This window comes from Protomyctophum parallelum (assembly GCF_964188405.1).
Source record: "Protomyctophum parallelum genome assembly, chromosome: 17".
NCBI classification, from domain to species: Eukaryota; Metazoa; Chordata; class Actinopteri; order Myctophiformes; family Myctophidae; genus Protomyctophum; species Protomyctophum parallelum.
The window spans coordinates 37873283-37897773 of NC_139719.1; the positions used below are offsets into that span (position 1 = coordinate 37873283).

The following is a 24491-nucleotide window of genomic DNA, read 5'->3' on the forward strand; positions in this document are numbered from 1 at the left end:
TTAGAATCTGATCTCAGGTCAGAATGGGTTAATCAGACCAGTGTGTGTCCAGTGGAAACCTCATATGAATCTGATCTCAGGTCAGAATGGTCTAAAATGGGTTCTGCGTGTGGCGTTCACTGGTATAAAAAGGTTTGAACTCTTTTATGTCTATAAATATATATGTCTTTTGTTTGCTTTACAAACTAGAAGGGAACGGTCGTTCCTGGAGAAAACAGCGTGGCCTCGATCTGCGTTTCCATATAAATCAAACGGATGACTTCATCCCTTCACCAACACTCTCGAGTCACTGGGTTGTCTCCAAAGTCCAAACAAACACTTTAACCCATTTTATTTTAAGCATTATGTTATGCTTTAGCTGTTGAAAAATAGTAGATCTGCTATTTTTGAAAAACCGTGAAAATGTGTCGCAGAATTTGGAATATATAGAGCGAACGTTTTTTTTTAACTCAAATCTTTGCTTCTGGGAGGGTCCCTGGAACAACATATTTTCAGATGGGGGTCGGCGGCCAAATTCAGATAATTCTGGGGGTCATGGACATTAAAAAAGGTTGACCACCACTGACATAGAAACATGTGGTCTTTCAGAAAACTGTCAGGATTTAGAAGGCATTTGTAGAATCGTCCTCAGGTCTAAATGGGTTAAAGTTTAACGAAGCGTCAGTGTTTTCCAAAACAGTGGATCGGAACCCATTTGGACCTAAAATAAAAGGAGTAAATAGCCCTTAAGTTTTTCGTTATCTAGAATTTAGTTTTTAATCATCATCATTTCTAAATATTAACCCCCCCCCCCCCCCCCCCCCCCCCCATTCCTCTTTTGGATCTGGAGCTAAAAGGTTCGGGGACATGGCTGATCGTACGGCTGAGCTAGCGTGTGCCACACTTTGCAGGAGGAACACAACATAAAGAATAGTGTCAACAGCATAAGTGTGGCTCCCTCAAGAGATCAAAGCCCACTAAGCTCGCCATGACCATTTTGTTGTTTTGGGGAGTGTAAAACGCACATAAATACATACATGTACTCGGGGAAAAAAAACAATTAGTTAGTAGATCGTGTGGAATTGGGACACAGCAACTTGTATTCGTCACTCACGTGTTGCCAACAAAGCATTTCCTGTAATCTTTGGCAGTTACCTGTACAAGCACCTCACTCTGCATGAACCGTCGAGTTACCGGTGTGTGTGTGTGTGTGTGTGTGTGTGTGAGTGTGAGAGAGAGACTCCAGTGGCATGAGGTCCAGGTGTGAAGCCACAGACGTGTGTGTGTGTGTGTGTGTGTGCGTCTCTCAGTGGTTCCGCGCCGAGCTGAAGAAGCCGTCGCTGGTGGGCGACTCCTTCACCGTCACCGTCACAAAGTTGGCGGTGACGTCGGTGACAAACACGTGCTCCAGGAGCGCCCTCGCCGGGCGCCAGTTCGTCTCGTCGCCGTCGTCCAGGTCCACGGCCGTCGTCTCCATGGACATGGCCATGCTCAGGCCCGAGCGGCCGCCGCCGCCGCTACCACTGCCGCTGTTGTTGACGCCGCCGCCGCCATTGTTGCTGGCAGCGGCGTACAGGGGCGAGGCCGAGACGCCGCGCTCCGATTCGCTGCTGCTGTTGCTGCTCGTCTCGTCCGTGTCGCCGGCGCTCATCTCGTTGACGTTTCCGCCGCCGCCGCTCCGCTTCTGGGACGACGACGCCCCGCCCCCCGGCGGACGCTCGTTGTTGTTGTTGTGGGCGTGGCCGTGTTGTTGTTGTTGTTTCCTCTCCCGGCCGCCGTCCCTCTCCCTCTCCAGCGTCTGAGAAGAGGATTGGACATTCGATACGTTATCGCCACGGCAACGGAGTCGATTGGAATTTGTTTCAGTGCACTATAAACAGACATAAGAGTTAAAAACGTTCACTTTGAAAGAATATATATTCAAAGATTTGTGCCGCATTTTTCACGGTTTTTCAAAAATAGCAGACCTACGAGCTCATAGCGCGCCACTCGGTGGCGCGCTATGAGCTTGTAGATCTGCTATTTTTCAATAGCTAAATTATAACGTAATGTTTAAAACACTAAAAGGGGTTCCCGCCCAAAATGGGTTATAGACACATTCACATCACATATTCAGACAGTAGAAAAAGATACAAAAGCACATATGAGAGAGACCAATAAATGAGAAGAATGCAACAATTCATGGTGAATAAATAGCAATTCCTGGCAGTTCAGCGTTCTTACAAAGCAGCTTGACGCTGTAAAGTGAAAAGAGGGACAGCGTTCAGGAGGCGAACAGCCTCGGGATAAGTGCCGTTCTTAAAAGCGGGAGGTGTTGCACTTTAGAGACCGAAGTCTTTTACCTGAGGGCAGTGGTGCAAAAAGAGAACTGGCAGGGTGGGAGGGGTAATGATTGGTAAATGGTGCACTTATATAGCGCCTTTATCCAAGGTGCTTTACATAGTGTGCATTACATTCACCCATTCACACACACTCACATTCACACAACGATGCCGGGGGAAACCATGCAAGGCACAAACCTGCATATCTGGAGCAATTAGGGGGTTCAGAGTCTTGCTCAAGGACACTTCGACACTAACTCTGGGGGAGCCCACAGGGTTCGAACTGGGAACCTTGCGGTTACCATCTGGTAACTCTACCCCTGAGCCACTGCCGCTAATAAAACGGTAAGTAATCCATTAGTTAATCAATCCCTACTTTGCGTCACCGAGTGGCGCTACGAGCTTGTAGGTCTGCTATTTTTGAAAAAATCGAAGAACGAAACATAGCTTTTTCAGAAAACTGTCAGGATGTACAAAGACATTTTTTTAGAATCTGATCTCAGGTCAGAATGGGTTAAAAAAAAGCACGGTAAATAATAAAATGTAATGTAAGTCCTACCGTCATCCCTCCCTTCCCCCTCTCGTCCTCCGGCGCCATCGTTGCGGCGCGCTGGCCCGCCGCCGCGGAGCGCGTGTCCTTGCCGCTCCCGCTTCCACCTTTCCCCGCCTGGCCGCCGGCGCTCCGCAAGCTGCTCGACCTCGCCTAGGGGTCGTCACAGGGGTTAGCGGAGTCCCTCAGGGCTCTAATCTAGACTAGAGGGGTTTCTGTTCATCTAGGGGTCGTCACAGGGGTTAGCGGAGTCCCTCAGGGCTCTAATCTAGACTAGAGGGGTTTCTGTTCATCTAGGGGTCGTCACAGGGGTTAGCGGAGTCCCTCAGGGCTCTGAACTAGACTAGAGGGGTTTCTGTTCATCTAGGGGTCGTCACAGGGGTTAGCAGAGTCCCTCAGGGCTCTAATCTAGACTAGAGGGGTTTCTGTTCATCTAGGGGTCGTCACAGGGGTTAGCGGAGTCCCTCAGGGCTCTAATCTAGACTAGAGGGGTTTCTGTTCATTTAGGGGTCGTCACAGGGGTTAGCGGAGTCCCTCAGGGCTCTAATCTAGACTAGAGGGGTTTCTGTTCATTTAGGGGTCGTCACAGGGGTTAGCGGAGTCCCTCAGGGCTCTAATCTAGACTAGAGGGGTTTCTGTTCATTTAGGGGTCGTCACAGGGGTTAGCGGAGTCCCTCAGGGCTCTAATCTAGACTAGTGGGGTTTCTGTTCATTTAGGGGTCGTCACAGGGGGTTAGCGGAGTCCCTCAGGGCTCTAATCTAGACTAGTGGGGTTTCTGTTCATTTAGGGGTCGTCACAGGGGTTAGCAGAGTCCCTCAGGGCTCTAATCTAGACTAGTGGGGTTTCTGTTCATTTAGGGGTCGTCACAGGGGGTTAGCGGAGTCCCTCAGGGCTCTAATCTAGACTAGAGGGGTTTCTGTTCATTTAGGGGTCGTCACAGGGGTTAGCGGAGTCCCTCAGGGCTCTAATCTAGACTAGTGGGGTTTCTGTTCATTTCGCTCCACGACGTGCGATAGTCACTGAAAATAGCCCGATTTATAGATCACATACACCACGTGTGATTTGTGAAGCAGTGGGGAAAGGGATTCCTTCACACTTGTCCTGTGTTTCTTAATTAGCACAATATATGGAATTATGATGTTCAGGCTCTAGTGTGTTCTAACTTCGGGGGTAGAGTGGCCAGATGGGAACTATGAGGTTCCCGGCATCAATCTGTGAATGTAATGCCCCAAATCTATGTAAAAAGCGCCTTGGATAAAAGAGCTGTATAAATGCTCCATTTTATTATATTGTTAGTTTGACCCGTTCTGATACTCTGGATTTGTTTTTCACGTCCGGATACGCCGTCCAGGACAGGCTTCAGACGCGCGTCCTCAGATCTGAACCCATTTGATTTGGCGTTAGGAACCCATTGCGACCATTATGCCCTTCATGCTGATGTCGACCCCAGGCAGGGTTCGAACCCACAACCTTTCCGCATGAAAGGCGATATGCACTAACTACACTAGGGCGCCCCCCCCCCCCCCGAGTTAACTGTCATACAAATAATTTTGTTTTTGGCACTGAACACTGAAACACTCGGTCTAAATAAGAATTACATTTCCCTTTTAGGCTTTTTCAAGACAAATTGCACGAGGCAAATATGACAATATGACTAGGAAATGACCGGTACCAATAATCCAAATAAATAATATGCTATGACCAAAACAAGCCATACATGTAAATACTTTTTACACTAGATCTACAAACTCACAACGTGTCGCATGAGAATGGGTTGCGAGTTTGTAGATCCGCAATTTAGCAAACGTAAACAGATGAATTGATACAGAGTTGAACGGTAAGGATTCATTAAATAACTGTGATCGGCCAATCATGCAATGATAACCGTGGCCGGGGCCTTACCGCCGCCATGGCGCCGCCGCCGGCCCCTCCCGCGCCGTTCCCTTGGAGACCGTTGTTGCCGGACGCCGCCTTGCCGACGCTCTGCAGGTTGAGCGCTCGGAGGCTGAGCGCCTGGCTGGGGCGCTCCCGGCCCGCCGCCGGGCTCTGTGGGGCGTGGTGGGGGGCGTGGCCGGACGCCACCCCCGGACCCTCCTGTCTCCTTTGACCTGCGGCGGGGAATTCTGCATGGGTTAGTGATGATGGCCTCTGTGGAAAGAACCCGTTTGGACACCTTTCCCTACTTCCTTCACAGGCGTTATCACCGATACTACTAACCAAGGCTCTGTTCCATTCTGGTCAAACCATAGAGCAGGGGTTTACTACTAATGAAGGCTCTGTTCCATTCTGGTCAAACCATAGAGCAGGGGTTTACTACTAATGAAGGCTCTGTTCCATTCTGGTCAAACCATAGAGCAGGGGTTTACTACTAATGAAGACTCTGTTCCATTCTGGTCAAACCATAGAGCAGGGGTTTACTACTAATGAAGACTCCGTTCCATTCTGGTCAAACCATAGAGCAGGGGTTTACTACTAATGAAGGCTCTGTTCCATTCTGGTCAAACCATAGAGCAGGGGTTTACTACTAATGAAGGCTCTGTTCCATTCTGGTCAAACCATAGAGCAGGGGTTTACTACTAATGAAGGCTCTGTTCCATTCTGGTCAAACCATAGAGCAGGGGTTTACTACTAACGAAGGCTCTGTTCCATTCTGGTCAAACCATAGAGCAGGGGTTTACTACTAACGAAGGCTCTGTTCCATTCTGGTCAAACCATAGAGCAGGGGTTTACTACTAATGAAGGCTCTGTTCCATTCTGGTCAAACCATAGAGCAGGGGTTTACTACTAACGAAGGCTCTGTTCCATTCTGGTCAAACCATAGAGCAGGGGTTTACTACTAACGAAGGCTCTGTTCCATTCTGGTCAAACCATAGAGCAGGGGTTTACTACTAACGAAGGCTCTGTTCCATTCTGGTCAAACCATAGAGCAGGGGTTTACTACTAATGAAGGCTCTGTTCCATTCTGGTCAAACCATAGAGCAGGGGTTTACTACTAATGAAGGCTCTGTTCCATTCTGGTCAAACCATAGAGCAGGGGTTTACTACTAACGAAGGCTCTGTTCCATTCTGGTCAAACCACAGAGCAGGGGTTTACTACTAATGAAGGCTCTGTTCCATTCTGGTCAAACCATAGAGCAGGGGTTTACTACTAATGAAGGCTCTGTTCCATTCTGGTCAAACCATAGAGCAGGGGTTTACTACTAACGAAGACTCTGTTCCATTCTGGTCAAACCACAGAGCAGGGGTTTACTACTAACGAAGGCTCTGTTCCATTCTGGTCAAACCACAGAGCAGGGGTTTACTACTAACGAAGGCTCTGTTCCATTCTGGTCAAACCATAGAGCAGGGGTTTACTACTAATGAAGGCTCTGTTCCATTCTGGTCAAACCATACTACTAATGAAGACTCTGTTCCATTCTGGTCAAACCATAGAGCAGGGGTTTACTACTAATGAAGACTCTGTTCCATTCTGGTCAAACCATAGAGCAGGGGTTTACTACTAATGAAGACTCTGTTCCATTCTGGTCAAACCATAGAGCAGGGGTTTACTACTAACGAAGACTCTGTTCCATTCTGGTCAAACCACAGAGCAGGGGTTTACTACTAACGAAGGCTCTGTTCCATTCTGGTCAAACCATAGAGCAGGGGTTTACTACTAATGAAGGCTCTGTTCCATTCTGGTCAAACCATACTACTAATGAAGACTCTGTTCCATTCTGGTCAAACCATAGAGCAGGGGTTTACTACTAATGAAGACTCTGTTCCATTCTGGTCAAACCATAGAGCAGGGGTTTACTACTAATGAAGACTCTGTTCCATTCTGGTCAAACCATAGAGCAGGGGTTTACTACTAATGAAGACTCTGTTCCATTCTGGTCAAACCATAGAGCAGGGGTTTACTACTAATGAAGACTCTGTTCCATTCTGGTCAAACCATAGAGCAGGGGTTTACTACTAATGAAGGCTCTGTTCCATTCTGCTCAAACCATACTACTAATGAAGACTCTGTTCCATTCTGGTCAAACCATAGAGCAGGGGTTTACTACTAATGAAGGCTCTGTTCCATTCTGGTCAAACCATAGAGCAGGGGTTTACTACTAATGAAGGCTCTGTTCCATTCTGCTCAAACCATACTACTAATGAAGACTCTGTTCCATTCTGGTCAAACCATAGAGCAGGGGTTTACTACTAACGAAGGCTCTGTTCCATTCTGGTCAAACCATAGAGCAGGGGTTTACTACTAATGAAGGCTCTGTTCCATTCTGGTCAAACCATAGAGCAGGGGTTTACTACTAATGAAGGCTCTGTTCCATTCTGGTCAAACCACAGAGCAGGGGTTTACTACTAATGAAGGCTCTGTTCCATTCTGGTCAAACCATAGAGCAGGGGTTTACTACTAACGAAGGCTCTGTTCCATTCTGGTCAAACCACAGAGCAGGGGTTTACTACTAATGAAGGCTCTGTTCCATTCTGGTCAAACCATAGAGCAGGGGTTTACTACTAACGAAGGCTCTGTTACATTCTGGTCAAACCATAGAGCAGGGGTTTTCAACCGGTGAAAAAAATTTATAATAATAATAATAAAATATTATTTTATTTTTTACTTTTAACCCATTTTGACTTGAGATCAGATTAAAAAAATATATTCTACATCCTGACGGTTTTCTGAAAAAGCTATGTTTCTATGTCAGTCGTTCTTCGATTGTTCAAAAAAAGCAAAGACCTACAAGCTCGTGGTGCGCTACGAGCTTGTAGATCTGCTATTTTTCAATAGCTAAAGCATAACATAATATGGACACCAAAAGGGGTTCCCGCCCAAAATAACTTACAGGAGTTCTTACTGTATGGTGTGTGTGTGATATGAAATGTGAGCTTACCATAGTCACAGTAATCCTCATATTCCATCATATTCAAACAAAATCACTGTATTTTATTAGATATTATATTGATATTATAGCTATTTTCTCCAGCTCCCTGTGGTGCATGAACCCCCCACCACTATTATGTGGGTGTGGGTCTATGATGGACCCGCCACGCACAATAGTGGTGGTCCCCAGGTAGCTCTTAGTCAGGATGGTGGTCCCTGGGTCAATAGTGGTGGTCCCCAGGTAGCTCTTAGTCAGGATGGTGGTCCCTGGGTCAATAGTGGTGGTCCCCAGGTAGCTCTTAGTCAGGATGGTGGTCCCTGGGTCAATAGTGGTGGTCCCCAGGTAGCCCTTAGTCAGGATGGTGGTCCCTGGGTCAATAGTGGTGGTCCCCAGGTAGCTCTTAGTCAGGATGGTGGTCCCTGGGTCAATAGTGGTGGTCCCCAGGTAGCTCTTAGTCAGGATGGTGGTCCCTGGGTCAATAGTGGTGGTCCCCAGGTAGCCCTTAGTCAGGATGGTGGTCCCTGGGTCAATAGTGGTGGTCCCCAGGTAGCTCTTAGTCAGGATGGTGGTCCCTGGGTCAAAATCAGTTGAAAACCCCTGCCATAGAGTATTAAAATAATAGAGACTGAACCGGAGCGATAGCCTCGTTCCCCCCACTATTTGTTTCAGTGGAAGTTGCTCAGTGGCGTTTTGAAGCGCCCGGAAGAACGCTCTACTTCCGCATTTTCCCGATTTGGGCACCAAAATTAAGTGCTCTGCGTTATATAAGCTCGCAGGGAGAGAGCCTAGTTCATATACAAAGATAAGAATGAAGGGAACTTGCATGCACTGTCACAGAACTAAGCTGTTCCGTACACAACAGATACCAGGCCTCTGTGCCATGTCATCTTGACTCTTACTATGATATTCAGATTGGTCAGAACTGTGGTTCTTCCCAAACGTTTTAGCCCTTGACCCAAAACAGAAATGAGATATTCTCCCGGGAGACCCAAACAAGTGAAAATAGCCAATCTACAAGCTCACAACGTGAGCTTGTAGATTGGCTATAGAGCACCGAAGTCTGACGTCACTTTCAGTAGAGGGCGTCAGTCCCCAGGTTCATGTATTTGTTTAGTTGCATTGAAATCACCATAGGAGGAGTTTTAGATTGATTCATATAAGAACTGTGTTTGAAAAATAAACATGTCATCCCGGCCGCTTCACTCACATGGATATGAAGAATCAACTGACTGAGAGAAAACGCTAATGTTACTGCTGCTGAATTAGTTAGATTTTCGCTAGAAGCAGACTGTATCATATATGAGTGACTGACTGTTGCAAACGATACAGAGACACCTCCCTGACAATAACGCCGAGACAGCTTGTTTATTTTTGGACCACAACGCTTATAGTAGACGATATTAAGATCACCCCATGTTATTCTCCATAGAGAAACTACTTCCGTGAACCAGGGGAATCGTCGGGATGAGCGAGTTACGTCAGGACTTCGGTGCTCTATTGTAGAACGGCTATTTTCACGACTTATTTTCTATTTTCTATTTTCTTTTTGGGGGGGGGGTTGTTTTTTGAAAATATTTTGAAAAAAATTATAAAACAAACTAATTTAGGAAAACAAGGGGACCCATAACAACGTGTACCCACGTACCCACAAACGGGTCCTCCCGACCCAGCGTTTTGGGGAAACAGTGGGGGACACATTAAACATAGAAGGCAAAGAGAGCCATGCTCCAATTCCACCACCATTCTTTTCCTCACCTGCCGAGGAGCGCTGGGACGGGCCGCCCGGCGTGGACACGCCCCCGGGCCCGAAGCCGCCGCCCGCCGCCAGCTTGGACCCGTGGTGGGTGGCCGACGAGCCCGACACCGCTTGCCGAGCCGACTGCGACATCTTAACCCCTGCCTCGCCTCCGCGGACTCCTCCTCCTCCTCCTCCTCCTCCTCCTCCTCCGCCTCCTGTGTCCGACAGGGAGCGCTTGAGGTCGGACATGGACGTCTTGCCGTGCGAGGCGGGGCTGGCCTTGTTGTGGGAGGACGAGGAGGAGGAGGGGTTGGAGGACGAAGAGGAGGAGCCCGTAACGGAGCGGTTGCCCCACATGCAGTTGAGCGAGCTGGGCTTGGAGGAGGCGCCGCTCTGGGAGAAGGAGCCGGCAGAGCCCTGGGGGAGTAGAGTAGGGGTACAGGCTTTAGTTCTGACGCACTAACAGTCCGACAGTCAGTACACCGACACCCTAGAAGACCCAGACCCTAACCCATTTAGACCCGACGACCATTCTACAAATGCCTTCTAAATCCTGGCAGTTTTCTATGTCAGTGGTCCTCAAACTATTTCATGTCAAAGATCCCAGAAATTATATGAAATTGGCCGTCGAGTCGCCGATTCCAGGGATCCAGGGATCCCCCCAGAAGCAAAGATTCGAGTTAAAAACGTTTGCTCTGAAAAAATATACATTCAAAGATTTGCACCACATTCAAGATTTTTCTAAAATAGCAGATCTACAAGCTCGTAGCACGGCACTCAGAGCTTGTAGATCTGCTATTTTTCGATAGCTAAAGCATAACATAATGCTTGAAACACTAAAAGGGCTTCCCGCCCAAAATGGGCTAACATTAAGCAATATTTTAAACTTTAGCTATTGAAAAATAGCAAAAATGTGGCACAAATCTTTGAAAATATATTCTTTCAGAGCGAACGTTTTTAACTCAAATCTTTGCTTCTGGGGGGAGGTCCCTAGAACAACATATTTTCAGATGTGGGTCGGCGGCCAAATAAATTGAATTCTGCGGGTCCTTGACATGAAATAGTTTGAGAATCACTGACATAGAAACATGGGTTTTTTCAAAAAGGGATTTAGAAGGCTTTTGTAGAATCTGGTCTCAGGTGTAAATGGATTATCCTGCTAAGTAATGGATATAATGAATTGCATTTTTATAGCGCTTTTCTATGCACTACGTGCCTACTCAAAGCGCTCCCAATATATTCATTCATATATTTGGAGGTGAAGCGGTGAACAGTCGACGCCAGTGTCCTCACTTCCCACATTCACACACACACCAATGGTGACACCGACCGACTCATTGGAGGCAATGTAGGGTTCAGTGTCTTGGCCAAGAACACTTCGACATGTGGACAGGAGGAGGAGCCGGGATTCGAACCGCCGACCCAGGGATCCTTAGACGACCTGCTCTACCTCCTGGGCCAAGGCCGCCGCGCCCTGGCTAGATGAACGAGTAGGGAAATGAAAGAGGTCTTACCTGGGAGCCTGGCTGTTCTCTGGCCGCTCGGCTCAGGCCTGTGTAGGTGAAGCTAGCGGGCTGGAGGGGCTTCTTAACCCCGGAGCGGAGGTCCTCTCTGGGGGCTTCCCGGTGGGCTCGGAGGCTCTGGTGGTAGGAGAGGAGGGGGTGCAACAGTTAATCGAAACAATCCAGAAAGGAATCAATTAATAGTCTATCCCTAATTTGGGCTTGCCATTATAGGCAAAAAAAAAGGTTTTTTCACCGTCTTTGTCGTAAAACATATTTACAAAACACATATTACCCACATAAAAACCCCAGGAAAGTGTTTCTTGTCTCCCAAACACCATTATAATAACATCTGTCCCTTTAACCCATTTTGGGCGAGAACCCCTTTTGGGGCGAGAACCCCTTTTGGTGTTTTTTTTTTATTAATATATTTTTTATCCCACGATTTTGTAACCCATTTTTCACCCCTGTGTCAATCATCTAATGTGATCCTGGGCTCTACACACCCTCCGCCAACCTGGGGAGAGCAACGGACTTAACTCTTCCTTCCTGCTTGAGTGTCCAAGTTGCTCCTTTACACCTGACAGGGGGGAGTTTCCCTGGTTGGACGTATAGCGCGTGGAAGGAACACGTTATTCCAACCAGTTCCTTTCCCCTCCATCAGGCGCCCCGGCTGGCCAGGGGGAGGCAGTTTAGAGACCAGGATTACTGCATGTTTTTGTGAGGGTACCTACCCTAGGGGACACGGGGAGATAGGGTGGCCAGACGTCCGGTTTCACGCCGGACAGTCCGGTTTTAGACCCACCTGTCCTCCTCCCACCTCAACCTCTGGCCGGACACATAATTGTCCGCTTTTTTGTGATATACAGTGCTTGTGTCATTTACTGTCATTTACGTCGTCTGCCTGGGTATTAAAATCTCCGCAGCGCTGCTCAGCTCCGCCTCCGGAGCGAGCCGGCCACACTGTCTTAAAAAGAGAGAGGCTAGTGGAGACGTTCAGAGTGTTGCCATGTCCGCTTAATTATAAGCGACTTTAGGCTTGTTTTATATAATAGGCTACTAAGCCTAGTCAGGCTTCTTTTGGGCTTGTTTTCATAGACATGGTTGCTTGGTTCTCTTCCAAAACTGGGCAACACTGCCAGTGGGATGGTCAGTTTGTTTGTTGTGCTCTCACAATCACTTTAGTATAGTTAATGCAGAGATAAACAAACCAAATATGCCGAAATGAAAAACTATATTTAATGAGCAATGGAGCAAGGAACTCGACATCATAAAGAAAGGGAGGCTGTGTGAACATATAGGCTACTGGCATCATTCTATGTCCCACACCGATGACCATAAAACTGTATAAAAAAAACCACAAGAAAGAGATTAAACATAAAACATATCTAAACATGAAATAAAATAAATTGATTCTAAAATGAATGGCCTTTGTGGTACCCTATAATTTAAAAAGGTTAATTTAATTAGCAAATATATGTTCTCTGTGGACATAATGCTGGAGATGATGGTGGTGAAAATCAGGTGCAATAGTAGTAGTAATAATATTAATATATGGGGGGGGGGGGTCTGGGAGGGGGGGGGGGGGGGGGGTCGGGGGAGCGAGCCCCGCAAAAGTGTCCTCCTTTCTGAGGTCTTGCAGGTGGCCACCCTACGGGGAGAACATGCAAACTCCACACAGAAAGGCCCTTTCGCCAACCCCGCCTTCGGGTATGGGCACTGATGACGCGGAGGAGGAAACACGCCGCCAGCACCCACAGCGCCCCGAGCGGGAATCGAACCCAGGACCTTCTACCAGCACTACCAACTGTGCCACCGTGCCCCTATCCCTTTTGGTGTTTTAAACATTATGTTATAATTTAGCTATTGGAAAAATAGCAGATCTACAAGCTCATAGCGCGCCACCGAGTGGCGCGCTACGAGCTTGTAGGTCTGCTATTTTTGAAAAATCGCAAAAGTGTGGCGCAAATCTTTGAATATATATTCTTTCAAAGTGAACGTTTTTAACTGGGGTCTAAATGGGTTAATGGAGGAATGACGGACCGCCGCGGCGCTACCTGGTGGTGGTGGCGTGGCGGCAGCGGGGGCGGCGGAGGAGGGGGGGGAGGAGCAGGGGGAGTGGGCGGAGCCGGCGGCCGGCCCTTGGCCTGCCGGAGCGCCCTCACGTCCGGGTGGAGGGGCTTCCGGCCGCGCTTCTTGGGGACGGCGTCGGGTTTGGCCAGCAGGATCTGGGGCCGCTTCTGGGGCCCCGGGTGCAGCTCGCGGACGACGCGGGGGACCGCCTTGGCCTTCTTCCCGTGCTCCTCCTCCTCTTCTTCTTCCTCTTCATCCTCCGAGGAAGAGGAGGACGCGGAGGAGGAGAGGCCCGAGGACGACGAGGAGGACCGGCTGTCTTTCGAAGCGGCCGGGACAGGTTCCTGTTTTTGAGAAACCGAAACACAAAAAGCAAAACATTTTGATGGATGGATTACAGCCGTGGTTCTCAAACTCGCATGTTGTCAAGGAGTCAAGGACCCCCAAATTGACACTCATTAGCCCGCGGACCCCCATTATATGCCTCATAAGAGAAGATGTTTACGGCTCTAGCAGTGATTCTCAACCGTTTTCATTTCAAGGACCCCCCAGGTTTGACCTGAATTAGGCTACAGTCCCCTATTTAATGGCCTTTCTATCTCTGGGACCCCAGTGTATATTGTAAAATCAATAGTGGGGTCCCGGGACCCCACTTTGGGAACCACTGGATTACAGTATATATAAAACACAGGCAGGCAGAGCAGTTACAGTCAAGAGTGTGAAGAAATTAAAAACACAGCAAGTCAACAACATTTTTAAATGGCATCTCTATTTTGGGCACATTTTCGTAAACTGTAGCAAACATCTACAAGCTTGTGATCAACCATTTAATCATATTTGGTTAAAACCCTGTTGACACCTTAGATTCATGATTGTTGATACATTTAAAAAGCCTACTTTTTATGTGCAGTCATTTACGGTACATGGCCTATAAACTGTACTGACTGAATATCTTTAAGCATTATGTTATACTTTAGCTATTGAAACATAGCAGATCTACGAGCTTGTAGATCTGCCATCTTTGAATAATCGTGAAAGTGTGCCTCAAATCATTGAATATATTCTTTCAGAGCGAACGTTTTTAACTCTAATCTTTGCTTCTGGGTGGTCACTGGAACAACATATTTTCAGATGGGGGTCGGCAGCCAATTAGATACATTTTTGGGGGTCCTCGACATGAAAACATGGGTTTTTCATTGGGATCATACATCAATATTCACTGTTCACTCAAGTCCTCACATATTCAGAATATTTATTTTTCAACTATGCTCACTGAAAACCAATAAATGTACAATGTTCGTGTGAAATGGAGATTAACTTTTTAGAGATATAATAATAATCACTAAATGGCGAAGGTCGTAGGACATAATTTCATGTAGCCTTTCAGATGGAACTGGAATCACAGTAAACTCTCCCTAATACAGTATAATATTACGGAGGTTGGACTGGCTTGCTAGTGTCCAGATGTATGCGTTATGAATGATGACGTGAGGATCTCCAGACCCACATGGGAAAGATGTGGATCTTGTGAAGTCATCCATTACGTATAACTTTGGGCCAACGTTGCCAAAGTTTCAGTGCCCAATGCAAGCTCCATTGTCTTTTTAAAATTATATTTATAGTATTTGAAGTATATTGTAAGTATAAAAAGTGTGAAAATGGGGCTGTACTAAGTTAGTCTACTGTAACACAATGAATACATTTTAGCAAGATTGGCTCCGTACACGCACGCACGCACACAACATGTCAGATTCAGAAGGGATTATGATTAAGACAGTCACACAGAGCCAATGTTTTTAACTGAAATCTTTGCTTCTGGGGGGGGTCCCTGGAACAACATATTTTCAGGTGGCCAAATACATATGATTTTTGGGGTCCTTGACATGAAATAGTTTGAGAACCACTGACATAGAAACAGAAAAGCTGTCGTGATTTAGAAGCCTTTTTTTATCGACTAAATGGGTTTAAAAAAGAAGAAAAAAAAGAAAGCAGATATACAAACTCAAAAACATTTTCAGATGGGGTTCCATGGCCAAATATCTAATATAATATTAAAGAACTTGTACCCAACACATGGCAAGAAACCCAAAGCCACAACAGCTACGTCGCAATTGCAACACCCACAACACCATCTTACACACTACACCCACACACACTCACACGGCAGTGACGTCACACACTTAACTTTGCAGTGTTGCAACGCTATCTCCTCCTATCGCGCCGAACGCCAAAACTCTACACCACCCGCCAAACACTGGCACTGGCACTGCCACCAAAAATGCCTCCCGTCCACATTCACGCCGCCAATGCATTTGTTTACTACAAACACCGAAGCACCCACACCCCCGGAACACTGTTGCCCTTTCACCACGCTAAATTCGCCAGGTCTATGCAAGTGAGCACAAATTACATGTGAGAAAATGTATTCACAAGCCCACAAATGCCATTCAACACACACTACGACTCGCTTACAATTCGCGAACCTGGCAACACTGCCCTGTCTTCTAATAGGCCCACACTAGCTCTCAGAATCTGATTTTGATCTCCCGCAGGAGAAGAGAAACGAGGAAGGAGAGGAATTTTCGCCTCACGATGTTGCTTATTCCTTCCAACTCTCTGTATATTAAATATCGCTCTCTCAGGGAATCTCTTAGTTACATCAACATTGTTCTTTCACAGTTTTTGGTTTGTCCCAAACTATTACAATTACACCGTTCTAATTCGCCATTTCGCCTGCCAGCCATACTGCCGAGTACATTTCATTGCACACACACACATGCACGCCTGGAAGCCACGATCTCTCTCTCTCGCCACGCACGCACGCACACACACACAGGAATAGCCGTGCAGCCTATACACGGCGGCAGCGAGACAGAACGTTATAATCTTGAGTTTCATTAAATAACTGTCTTTCTCCGCACGCGCACGTGCGCACACAACATTATTCAAGTGAAATGCATAACGCCAATATTGGCCTAATATAGGCTACCAAAGTGTGGGTAGCCTACAGGGATTTACCCACGGAATGAATATATATATATATATTCATCTATACCAGGGCTGCCCACACTTCTTTTTACTTCAGAGCTACTTTCAAAACGACCAGTCATATACCCACCAAATAAAACTATCATCCCATTGCAGAAAATAGTTACAAAATGTAATTGAGGCTACATACAGTGGTGTCCCCTTCGTCTGTACCAGGCTGACTTCTATAGGTTTTGAAAGGTACCTTTCTTTTTTATTCTTTTTTTTTTCTTTATTTACCCAGGGAAGTAGCTGAGCACAGGTGCTCATTTTCAGCAACGCCCTGCACATCGAAACACACACACACACACACACACACACACACACACAAACAAAATGTCATGTCAAAGGTACCTCTGGAAGCCACACCTCTGATGGGTCAGGTTTAGTCTTAAGGGGTGTGTTTTTTTCACCCACTGTGTAATACAATGAATGGACGGTAGGTGGCAGTAGTACAGAGGCCAGAGAAACTATAAGACAAACGCACATGGAATGGGAAATAGAGGGGGGGAAATGGAAATGGTAGGATTTTTATTTTTGGTATTTGACTTTGCTACTGATGATTGTACGCAACAACAACTATTGCATTGTGTGTTTGAGCTGACAGGCCCTTTTTATGTCAATCAATCAAGTCATCTCAGGTCATCTCAAGCGGCAGATGCAAAAATAGTTTTTTATATTAAAATTATATGTATTTTTAGGGCCATGTCATGTGCTCTACCTGCAAAGCCTTTGTGATCTATAACTTTTGGGCACCGCTTAACGTCAGATCAGGGGTTTTGTCGGCCAGCGCCAAAAATGCTCCCCGACAGCATAATCGGAGCAAATACCGGGCAGTGTGTATGAGCCATAACGTGTTGACTACACTACACTACACTAATAAGGACACAATAATAATAATAACTAATAACCCATCCGTTACTACATGTGGAGTCAACTCCCGCAATTTCCTTCTTCCCATAGTGCGCGGCAACGTAACTCTGGGATGAGCGGCCGCAAAGCGGCCGCGAAATTCTAGTAAATATATAAATGTAAAAAAAAAAAAAGATGAATAAATATCTGCAAAACGAGAGTATTTTTTCCGGTGAGCCGACTTGATTTACTTTGCTTACATGAACTTTTGATCCGGCACCAAGCCTATAACCCACTTAGACGATTCTACAAATGTCTTCTAAATCCTGACAGTTTTCTGAAAAACCCCATGTTTCTATGTCAGTGGTTCTCAAACTATTTCATGTCAAGGACCCCCAGAAATATATGTAATTGCCCCCCGGACCCCAATCTCAAAATATGTTGTTCCAGGGACCCCCACCCAAGAAGCAAAGATTTGAGTTAAAAACGTTCGCTGAAAGAATATATATTCAAAGATTTGTGCCAACATCTTCACGATTTTTTTTTTCTTTTGTAATAGCTAAAGCATAACATAATGCTTAAAAAAAAAAAGAACACTAAAAAAGGCGTTCCCGCCCCAAAATGAGATAAGTAAGTACGGGATGTGCGCGTGTGTCTTCTGCTCCATTCCCCCCCCCATCCACATTTAGCCTGCACTCATTGAATTCAGATGTCACCAGACGGGGGCGGAGGTTTCCTCATGGTCTGGCCAGGCGTGACGAGGCCCCGGACTGAGAGAAACAGGTGTTTCTGAGCGCTCCGTCCGACCGAACACGCCAAGTGCAACAGGTCCTTTTTTCACAGTGTCCATGCCGTGTGTTTGGATGCCAAGTTGCTGACAGGCGGCCGCTCGGAACAAAGGATTGGCAACGCTCGACAACTCATAAGACTTGGATTCAGAACGGGTGCACATTCTTATTTCTTAACCCATTCAGAACGGGTGCACATTCTTATTTCTTAACCCATTCTGACTTGAGATCAGGTTCTAAAAATGTCTTCTGAATCCTGACAGTTCTTCTTCTTCTTCGATCTTCGATTTTTCAAAAATAGCAGACCTACAAGCTCGTAGCGCGGCACTCGGTGCCACGCTATGAGCTTGTAGATCTGCTATTTTTCAATAGTTAAAGAATAACATATTGCTTAAAACACCAAAAGGGGTTCCCGCTCAGAATAGGTAAAAAGAAAAAAAAAAAGGAACATCTGCCGATTCTGCACTCACAGAATATGTGTCACTTTACTTTTGTCAATTACATTTTTAGTAACAGGTTATAAATTATTATAAAATTGGTACAGTAGGCCTATGCATTATTTTTCTTTAGAAACAAGGCCAACTAATTATAATAAGCAGACATGGCAACACTGCTGGTTGAATAATGGAGGAATGAAGGGAAAACAGCGCCCCCTAAAGTCACAGATCACTGCTGAAATATTAGAAGGGCAAATTCTGTACTTTGGGGTTTCCAGTTCAACAAGTTTCAAATGGTCATATCTTCTTCATTTCCCCCCCAATTTCAATGAGCAATACATCATATGAAAGGTTACAGTGTGCAGTTTCATAATATGTAAAGAACTGAAAAATGACCATGGCCCCCTTGTATATTAAACCACTGGCACTGGTCACATATGTTTAGATGCTTCCTTTAACAACTCATAGCACATAGTCACACAACATGATCACATGCGTTTGTTTGACTGCTGCTAAGCTTTTAAACAACGGTTCAAAACATGGGGTCTGGGCCTGGGCTGGCTTAGCGGTCCAGGCACCTTGGCTGGTAATCCAGCATGACGAGTGTGAGCGCAGAGTGGCGCGTGCTATGAGCTTGTAGATCTGCTATTTTTCAATAGCTAAAGCATAACATAATACTAACACCAAAAAGGGTTCCCGCTAAAAATGGATTAAAAGAAGCAAACTGGGACTGTGGACAGCCTGCCAGTGTGCAAAGGATCAGCATGAAGGAGGGACAGGATTACCAGAATTTTCCGCGGCCGTCCTCTCGGTCTTTTCCCCTTCTTCTGGAACAATAACTCCCTCTCTTGTTCTCTGGAACACACACAAAAAAGTGAAATCAAAACCTACAGAGAACTACAAAGGAAACATTGTCATTGTTTGCTGCGTGCTCATCTTGCGCGTGTGTGTGTGTGTGTGTGTGTGTGTGTGTGTGTGTGTGTGTGTGTGTGTGTGTTCTTGAGAACACACAACAGTACACATACTACACACACGCCCCCAAAACAACACAATTAAACAATTAAGAAAGTATGCATTAGACAACACAAGCGACTCAGCAAAGGCATTGCAAAATGAGCCACGGGGCAGTCCATCAAGCCATATATTAAACATCAAACAGCACAACCAACACAGCCAGATACACACCTTTTGTGGAATGCCGCCAGTAACCTGGGGTCTAAAATATTCTCTTCTGGCTCCCAGCTGTTGTGCCTGAAACCACCACACAATTATATTAATTTCACAAAAGCTGCATGCTTCCAATCCGCTGTAATGCACTGTACGTAAATGTTAGCCCATGGGGATCCTTTTAAAGCTGGGCTACAGCAACCACTAATGACACACAAGGTCACTTATATATATATATATATATATATATGACGAATGTGAATACAGTCCATTTCCCCACACATTTCATCCATATGGTGATATCTGCTGCCAAGTTTGTCTCTTGCGCAAACACGTTTATTTTTCTTATGATTGCTTAGGTTATGTTTTAACTGCAGTTCATGGGAGATTGCATATGGAAAATAATTTCACCCACTCTTTTACAAAAACTAACTCTCTTACGCCTGTAACTTGTGATGTGAAAATGAACTTGATTTTTCCAAGGCCTGAATTCAAGCATATTTCATGCCCTTGTGGGGGTAATAAATGTTTCAGTTAGAGGTCCGAAAGCTAATAAAACTATTTGATTATTAAACAAAAAAGAAAAGAAAACATTTAATCAATTATTTACTTTTCAAAATAGTGATTTACCAGATCTACAAGTTGTGATATTGTGATATTTTGTTATATTTGATATGTGATATTATTTGCATGAATTCAATGATATGTAAAGAATATAATTTAATAATATACTGTAAAAAAAAAGATAAACGCTGATTATTTATTTACCAAACTATGCATAGGCTGTGCTTCTGTCAGCAGACTCCTTAGATAGATACAATATTACTGAACTGAACACAATCCTGTTCACCTAAAGTCAAACAGACCCGAGTTGTAACTAATGTTTTGTTTACTACAACAAATATTTACAAAAGATGTCATAACATAGCCTATCTACAAGCTCACATGTTACAATGAGACATGTTGATAAGGCTATTTTTGACTAACATTGCCCCCCAGTATCTGGACGTTGGGGTTCAAGTAAATAGCTTCCAATAGCTTCTTGATAGCAAGATTAGCAAGACAGTACAATGTGAACCCATTTAGACCTGAAGGCGATTCTACAAATGCCTTCTAAATCCTGACAGTTTTCTGAAAACCCTACGTTTCTATGTCAGTGGTGCTCAACCTTTTACACGTCAAGGCCCCCCAGAATTATCCGTATTTGGCTGCGGACCCCCATCTGAAAATAGGTTTTTTCCAGTGACCCCCCAGAAGCAAAGAAACGTTCGCAAGACAGCTTAGTACAATAATAAAGTACAGGACTTGAATGTTGCATGTCACACGAACATTTCACTACATGTAGGAGGACCACATGGAAACAAGCCTTCGGGCTTTCTTGTGCATTCATCCTTTTTAATTCATTTTCAACAAATTATGTGGCAACAACAGAGCAAACACAGTATAATACTACACCATATACAAGGCCAGGTCGCCGATCTAATCACCCCCTATGACCCAACTCGCTGCCTGAGATCTCCCACTAAAGAGCTTCTAGATCCCCAAACTAGTAGGCTAAAGTCTAAAGTCATCTTTTGGGGCGACGTCGCCCCAAAAGATGAATTATTTTTATCTTTTCGGCCGACGTTCCTCCGCCCACTTTCCTACCATCGCCTGTTCGCCTGCTATCGCCTCTATCGCCAGTAGTCGCCGGGTCCCATTGACAAAATAATGCACTTCCGGAAAATTCGTCTGGCTGTCGCCCGCTGTTAAATACGTACTGTAAAGGAGATCGGGCTTTCAGCACTAGAGCACCTACTCTTTGGAACACACTGCCCTTAGAGATCAAGCGCGCTGAATCAGTGTCCTCCTTTAAATCTCTTTTGAAAACGCACTTTTATCGATTAGCCTTCACTGCCAACCTCTATTCATATTTTTGTTGTATTTTCCCTGCTGCTTATTATACTTTGCCGTTTATTGTAATGTTCTTCTGCTGCTTATCTTGCTGTTTGTTTATGTAAAGCACTTTGTTATGCAATTTTGAAAAGGTGCTATATAAATAAAGTTTTATTATTTTTTACTATTACACAACTATTCCTGCATCTGGATTCTGGACACAACACGTGGTCAAAGCAATAATCAAGTGCTGTATAAGACATCATATTATAGGCATGGGCCATGGCTCAGTGGTCCAGGCACCGTGGCTGGTAATCCAGTCTGGCAGTGTGCCGCGGGTTCGACTCCCAATACCGACGGCCCTCACTGCATGTCTTCCCCCCATATCTCTCCCCATTTCCTGTCAGCCTACTGTCTGTCCCTCCATAAAATATATAAAATAAAAGGCGAAAGCCACAACAAAAAAAAATCATATTATGCAAACTAAACTATACCGGTAGCCTAATAACCAAACCAAGTGGAAAAGCCTCTTTGGGTAATGCCAGACTAAAGCAACATTGGACTCATATTTAAGAGCCTGTGTATCATTGTAATCATCCTAGTCTCCATGGAGATAATGATCTAATTGTGTCCATCTCTGGTACTCTGCACTGTTATGATGACGCAAGCCTCAGCTTGCAATCAACTCAGCAGCTGGTCTTTAGTGGCTTGTATTTAATACAATGTGTTGCAGTACTTTTCAAAACTGTGTCACAGCCGTGTTTTGGCATTGGGCATTACAACTGTGCCAAGAAACCACCAAATGCAAGCAAAACCAGGTTAGTTAGTTATACTTTACAAAGACAGTGTTTTGCACATAGAAATGTTTAGTTATCCCATTTCAAGGACCCCCAGTTTGGTATGCATTATTTTAGGTCCCCATTAATTACCTTTTCTTAATATTACAACTGAGACCCCTACATCCTCACTGAAATCCTCAGTGATAATTTAACTCTGACAGTGTGCTTTGATTGAATGGAGTACTTATTAACAGTTTGCAGAATTACAGTACATTCCAAGCACAACTCAATATAAAAAAAACTGTCAACTGTGAGTGGACGACAGCATAAAGCACTACACTTGTTCACAAGAGGTCCACCTTGTTCAATTCATCATAACGTAACATTTAGAGACATATAATACTGTGATTTGGTTGTCAAGTAACTATCAATAAGGCCCCATGGAACCCCCCCAACAAGGACCCTTAATTGGGGAGTCTCTCTGAGAACCACTGGTTTGAAGCAAGCAGCATCAGTGTCTTCACTGTCTTGTATTGCTTTGGCTGCAGACTGAGACAGAGCAGAGCCAAATAAAAGCATTATTGTCACCCACTGCGGCGTCGCTAGCCGATAAGAAGAACAGAACACAATCTGCAAGCTGTGCAGCTTGTCGGCATTGAAGCGAAAGACAGACACCATCCTGCATATAACGGGACTGTAATACATTGTGCTTATTATAAATTGATATGGGGGGGGCGGTGGGGGGGGCTCCTTGTTGTTGTCATTGTTTGCGTCTCGGCGTTACGCTCTCCGACAACAATTACGTCTATTTTTCGAGGGGAATGACGTTTCCTCGAGCGGCGGTAGTGTCGACGTGAGTCGCCTCGGCGCTTTTCCCGACTAACAACAATGTGTGGGTTTTTATTTTTCATCTCGTTATCGTTGTATACAGCCGTTGTATAAAGCCGCTCGCGCTATATAGTCGGCGGCTAGCCTAGCGCAGACATGCTAGCGTGGTAAAAAAAAAAAGAAAAAAAGCCCACCACTTACTTGGACGACCACCCTCTCCACTTCACCAGATACTCAAACTTGCCCTGCAGGGAGAGAGAGAGAGAGACACAAACACAGCAGCACCAACACATTAAGCACGTTAAAACAGCAGTGGGGGAAAACGGAGAGAGCAGCCGGTGGTGTCTAAAAAAAAAAGGGGGCCGTTTCTTACCTTCCTCGGCCGTTTGTTGAGGATGCATTCGGCGTCAAATACCTGCCCTACCGTCACCCCCTCCATGGCTGCTGGAAGGAACCGACAGCCAGGCAACCCAGGCTGTGTGTGTGTGGGTCTGTGGGAGACGGTGACCCTCTCCTAGGGTTGGATGGATGGGGGGAAGCGAAGCGGGACTGTTTTGTCCTCAGGGGGACACCGTCCGTACTGTAGCGTAGTAGGGCCGCCACCAAAGGGAGCAGATCTGCAAGCTCACGACGCGTTCCTTTGGCGACGCGGTGTGAGCTTGTAGATCTGACCCCGATCTCTCTTTTTTTTGGTAAGCGGACCCCCACGCACACGCCCCCTCTGAGTGAAAGTGTGTGTGTGTGTGTGTGTGTGTGTGTGTGTGTGTGTGTGTGTGTGTGTGTATATAATATATATATATATATATATATATATATATATATATATATATATATATATATATAATATACATACACATACACACACACACACACACACACACACACACACACACACACACACACACACACACACACACACCATAATGTGTGTGATGGCTTTCTTAGGGTTTAAATCCACTTTGTATGGCCTATACTATTACTAAAAAAAATCACACCCGTGTGAACTGAGTGGTGCAACTCATTTAAATTATTAAAAAAGGGAGGCAAGGGTGCCGGCACTTGCCCTAGCCCCTTAGATAGCACTTTATGTAGACTTAGATAGCATTTTATACGGACTTTATAGTATATATGTATAGTATAAAGTATAGTATATATGTAGGCCTATAGTTTATATGTATAGTTAGTTTCATTATATAGATATATTCCACTGTTTCATGTTTCATGATAACTATACTTTTTATATACTGTATTGGGTTGTCATGCTTTTTGTTCTTGCTTAATGTCAATCGCTCTGCATTAAGAGCGTCTGCTAAATGCCTAAATTGTAAATTGTAAAAACATACCAATGTGCAACCACCTTTACTGATCCATTTAGTTCCATTTGTACACTCTCAGAAAGAGTTTAACATTGAGGGGGTGAGGGACGAAATGTGTAGATTGGCGTGATAGCTTAGCGATAGCTATGTCGTATTAAAAATATAATTCTAATTGAAGTGGATGGCAGGATTCACACCACAACTATAACGACAACGACAGCCATATACACAGTATCATTTTGAACACTTCCAGTGTGATTTTGCAGCCAGTGGCAGTAAGGGATGACTTAGGCCTATTGTTATACTTGGCCTATACGACATACATCGAGTTATTTATATCGTTCTATTGTAAGGAGCTGTGAAGATCTCTCAATAAAGATGTCAATCAAT

General features: G+C 45.2%; 1 protein-coding gene across 1 annotated transcript; it reads right to left on the reverse strand.

The window, feature by feature from the left end:
* Nucleotides 1-23269, reverse strand: LOC310874432 (uncharacterized protein). The gene is made up of 10 exons (XM_083787242.1): nucleotides 23159-23269; nucleotides 22987-23030; nucleotides 19322-19387; nucleotides 18922-18991; nucleotides 13017-13376; nucleotides 10972-11097; nucleotides 9475-9874; nucleotides 4754-4959; nucleotides 2860-3003; nucleotides 1-1777 (listed from the first exon to the last, which is right to left on the reverse strand). Exons 1-10 carry the CDS (start codon nucleotides 23222-23224, stop codon nucleotides 1286-1288), a joined length of 1974 nt encoding a protein of 657 aa, XP_083643368.1. The 5' UTR covers nucleotides 23225-23269; the 3' UTR covers nucleotides 1-1285.
* Between the last annotated feature and the right edge of the window lie 1222 nt (nucleotides 23270-24491).